This window comes from Triticum dicoccoides, chromosome 3B, assembly GCF_002162155.2.
Source record: "Triticum dicoccoides isolate Atlit2015 ecotype Zavitan chromosome 3B, WEW_v2.0, whole genome shotgun sequence".
Classification (NCBI taxonomy): Eukaryota; Viridiplantae; Streptophyta; class Magnoliopsida; order Poales; family Poaceae; genus Triticum; species Triticum dicoccoides.
In genome coordinates this window covers 506,089,147-506,092,877 of record NC_041385.1, presented here as the reverse complement: position 1 = coordinate 506,092,877, position 3,731 = coordinate 506,089,147, and the positions used below count along the sequence as shown (strand labels likewise).

General features: G+C 42.1%; 1 protein-coding gene across 2 annotated transcripts in view; it reads right to left on the bottom strand.

The window, feature by feature from the left end:
* Positions 1-26: 26 nt before the first annotated feature.
* Positions 27-3,731, bottom strand: part of LOC119281455 (transcription factor-like protein DPB) — a 16,859-nt gene continuing 13,154 nt past the window's right edge. The window contains exons 3-9 of one of the 2 annotated variants that reach the window (XM_037561972.1): positions 2,259-2,302; positions 1,853-1,906; positions 1,310-1,450; positions 1,153-1,221; positions 861-956; positions 466-536; positions 27-385 (exon numbers count right to left, since the gene is read on the bottom strand). In XM_037561972.1, the coding sequence (XP_037417869.1) occupies positions 295-385; positions 466-536; positions 861-956; positions 1,153-1,221; positions 1,310-1,450; positions 1,853-1,906; positions 2,259-2,302 (566 nt within the window). In that variant the 3' untranslated portion in view covers positions 27-294. The remainder of the gene's footprint in view (positions 386-465; positions 537-860; positions 957-1,152; positions 1,222-1,309; positions 1,451-1,852; positions 1,907-2,258; positions 2,303-3,731) is intronic. The other variant, XM_037561973.1, reaches the window with a different exon arrangement.

Genomic DNA, 3,731 nt, shown 5'->3' with positions numbered 1-3,731 from the left:
GGGGGCACTAGGACTAACAGATCATGAATGATAATCAACGAAGCTTGTACTCCGAAGCTGCTATCCAATGTTTACATAGCAGCACATATACGAATCATCTATCTTAGACCTAATAACCTGCTAGGCACAAAAAGGAGACAAAATTTGCAGGTTAAAATCTTCTCAAGCCTGAGAGATCGTCCTATAAACTAGGTCAAGTTTTCATGAGGATATATAGCTATACATAGCTGTGCAAAAGAATCTGGCTGTGCCAGTTCTGACAACTTTTAATTCATTTGTAATATTCTTGAGTCTCTAGTGAAGGGTGGCGCGGCCAGCTCTTCCTATGCTGTTACGCCTTATCCCCTCAAGGATTGAGAGATCATCATGCAATGTGAATGGTGCACTGAAAAGAGAGTTGCGGACATCTGGTTAAGAGCTCGAACTGCTAATATGGTGAGAAGTATGGGAAAAAAAGATACATACCCATTGAACTCGAAATGGGCAAACTTTGAGTCGTCTGAAATCTCAATTTCCACCCTTGCTTTCCTAGATGTCTGCTTAAAGAAAAAATGGCATTAAACACACTTGCACGTATCTTTTTGCTCGTGACCTTTCTATATGCCAGTGTTTTATGTAACTACATATCTGAGGGAAAGACATTCCTGGCACCGCGTAAGAATACCATACTTTTTAAAGTAGCCGCTACTACTGCTTATTCTAATCTACGTTGCTATGCTACGTTTCAGCAATTATAAACATGGGAATGCCAGACTGCAAGTTGAGTACAAGGGTGATCTAAATACAGTTATATGTTACAGCTTAGTTCCAACTGGCTGGGTTAAGCATCTCTGGCAGTTGCAGCGCAAGAAAAAAAATACCTTGACCAGTACGAATGGAAGGCGGATGCCATTAACATTCTCCGCTGAGCTTTCCAGTGTTTGGTTACGTAACTTGATGTTTTGGAGATCATCAAACTTCAAATGAACAAGAAAGAATCATCAGGAGATATCAAATACACCAGTATATATATGATGCTATCTCCATCCCAAAATATAAAGATATTTTTGCAGTTCAATTTGAACTGCAAAAACGTCTTATATTTTGGGACGGAGGTAGTAGTAAGAGACAACGAAACCAAAGAAAAGTTGCTGCATATTGTAAGCAACTTACCTGTTTTTCGATTTCCTGGAGGAGTGCCTTCTTGTTCCTAATCTTGTTGGTGAGTTCTTTGCGAACTTCCTACAAAAAAGATGGTACCAATCAATTCAAAATCATATAGGAATGGATTGCGGTGCATCTAACCTGCAAAGTAAGCACAAAAACTGACCTCCAGCTTCTTTATCTTTTCATATCTATAATTTGAAAGGCCCATCCAACGTATCTCCTTTTTTTCTTTTGCAATAACACGAAGTGCAATGAGAACGTTGAAAGCATCATACACTCTCCGCCTAATGTTCTTCTCATCAAACTACAAAGATAAATTTGTTTTCTTTTAGCACATAAGTTTTGCACAATTACAGATATGTTTTTTTTTTTTTTGCAGTTTGATGAGAAATGGACTTGAAAGTTCTCGGTGTGATTTCGGTCTTGTAGTATTTGCTGTAACTTAATCGTCCAGTTTTCTGCTAGGTTGTTGTGTTCTGCCGTCATAGTTGCAAAAACAGTAAGGTGGTGGTGCTGGTTAGAGGTTCTAAAACATGTGGATGTTTGTAATAAGCTTTCTGGAACCATGACATTTGGCGGGCCGACACTCTTTGTATCAGTTCCATGCTAAATGAAATTGGGAGCCATGCTTCTTAATTCAAATTTTAAAAAGTATATTCAAAAAGGGAACAGAGAAGTCCATATTATACAAATAATAAGAACAAACCCCTTGACCAATATGTGCCATGGACTTCAGCTCTGAATAAATTTCATCTGCAACCTGTAATAGAAAGTAGCTAGTTGAGGTAGTTAATGACTCAAGCAGGGAGAAAGTAAATCAGTTCCCAAGCATATTTCTTTGAAAGGTGTGTTATGTATCAGCAAAAATGGCATGGCAGCAATGTAATAGAAGTATTGATGTTTTGCCTTTCACCATTTAAATGACAGGATAATTATTTTGCATTGGCATTCAGGATGCTCTTTGTGCTTCATAAGCAGACTGCACAGTTACATGTTAGATAAAGTCATCCAAAATTACAGCAAAATTCCATTGGTGTTTAAACATGGCATTCGGGAGTGGTTTATCATGGCCAATCAGTGAAGGATACACGTGTTTGAGCTTTGGAGAATACCTCATTGTATGTTGTTCTTCCTTTGGCTTCAACTTTCTCACAAACTGCAAAATCATGTCAAATGCTCATCAGATCAAAGTACCAGTGTGTCAGCAATTCAAGTTTACATTCATGACAGAAAAACATCTCGCATCAAAAAGGTTACAGCGAAGCATCTAGTACAAGGGTATAACCCCTCTATTGCACATCTATGACCTCACGAAATTTCTATCAACACAACTTCCTCTGACATAGAACCAGTGTACACCAAAAAGTAACCGTAATGAGCAATGAGCATTGCTATATACTGATACATCATATGTAATGTCACCCAACATACCATGCTCTAAATCCCAACATGGCATCAAGCTAACCAACAACGTTTTCTTCCAATCTGACATGAATTTCCTACTAAAAGTGTTTCGCGTGCTTTGCTGTGCCGCTTCTGCAGATGGACTTTGACATCCTCATGCATATACACTGGAACAACCTATCTCACTCAGTGCACAGACATACATCAACCTTGGTCTGCTCAGATAAACATTCATGACTTGTAAAAATGGTTTGACAGCCCCCTACTGTGACAGTATTGGTGGCAATAATACTCCAACATAATACCGTGGAGGAACTACAGCTGATCATTACCACACAACAGCACAACAGAACACACCACAACAACCAAAATTCAGACAATTGAGGACTCAACCACCGAACGCCCAGCCCGGAAAGACCGCACCTAGCTGGCAGGGTTGCAACCGCCGAACATCCAGCCGCCTGCTTGCGGCCGCTGAATGACCGGCGGGGAAAGACTCCTAGTCGTGTGCTCGCAGCCGCCGAATGCTCAACTGGGAAAGACGTCGAACTCCCTTCAAGCTGCCTACTTCCAGCGCCTGAGATCTCCTCAAGCCACCTCTGCGCACAATCGCCTTTAACTTTCTGCTCTCCGCCTCCGTGCTGTCTTTTCCTTGTCCACACAGCCAGCGCAACAGTAAAAGTATCTCGTGCCCCTAGCCGCAACGTGATGGGAACACATGGCACAATTGACGACACCTAGGCCGAGGCGCGCGAGGCATGGTCAAAACCGGCTGACCAACGGGGAAAGGAGCAAAACAAACTCTGGCAACCGCCTCCGATGAAGAATAGCGTAGATCGGAAGGATCCAACCTGAAGACACGTGGACGTAGACAAATGACGAAATGATCTGAGCAAATCCACCAAAGATAGATCCGTCAGAGACACAACTCCACACGCCCACCAATGACGCTAGGCGGGGATTGCTATGGGCTCTCGAAATTGTTGCCCTGAATCGACTCATATCGCTCCACCACACAGCCACTTACGGAAAAAGGCTTTCGCCCCGCTTTATATATAAAGCAAACTGCCAAGCCAACATCCAACAAGGTTCCACACGCGCACACACACACTCAAAGGTCTCACAAGCACAGAGAGTACATAATAGGGTAATGCTGAGGGCACAGCACAACAAGCCCTGAA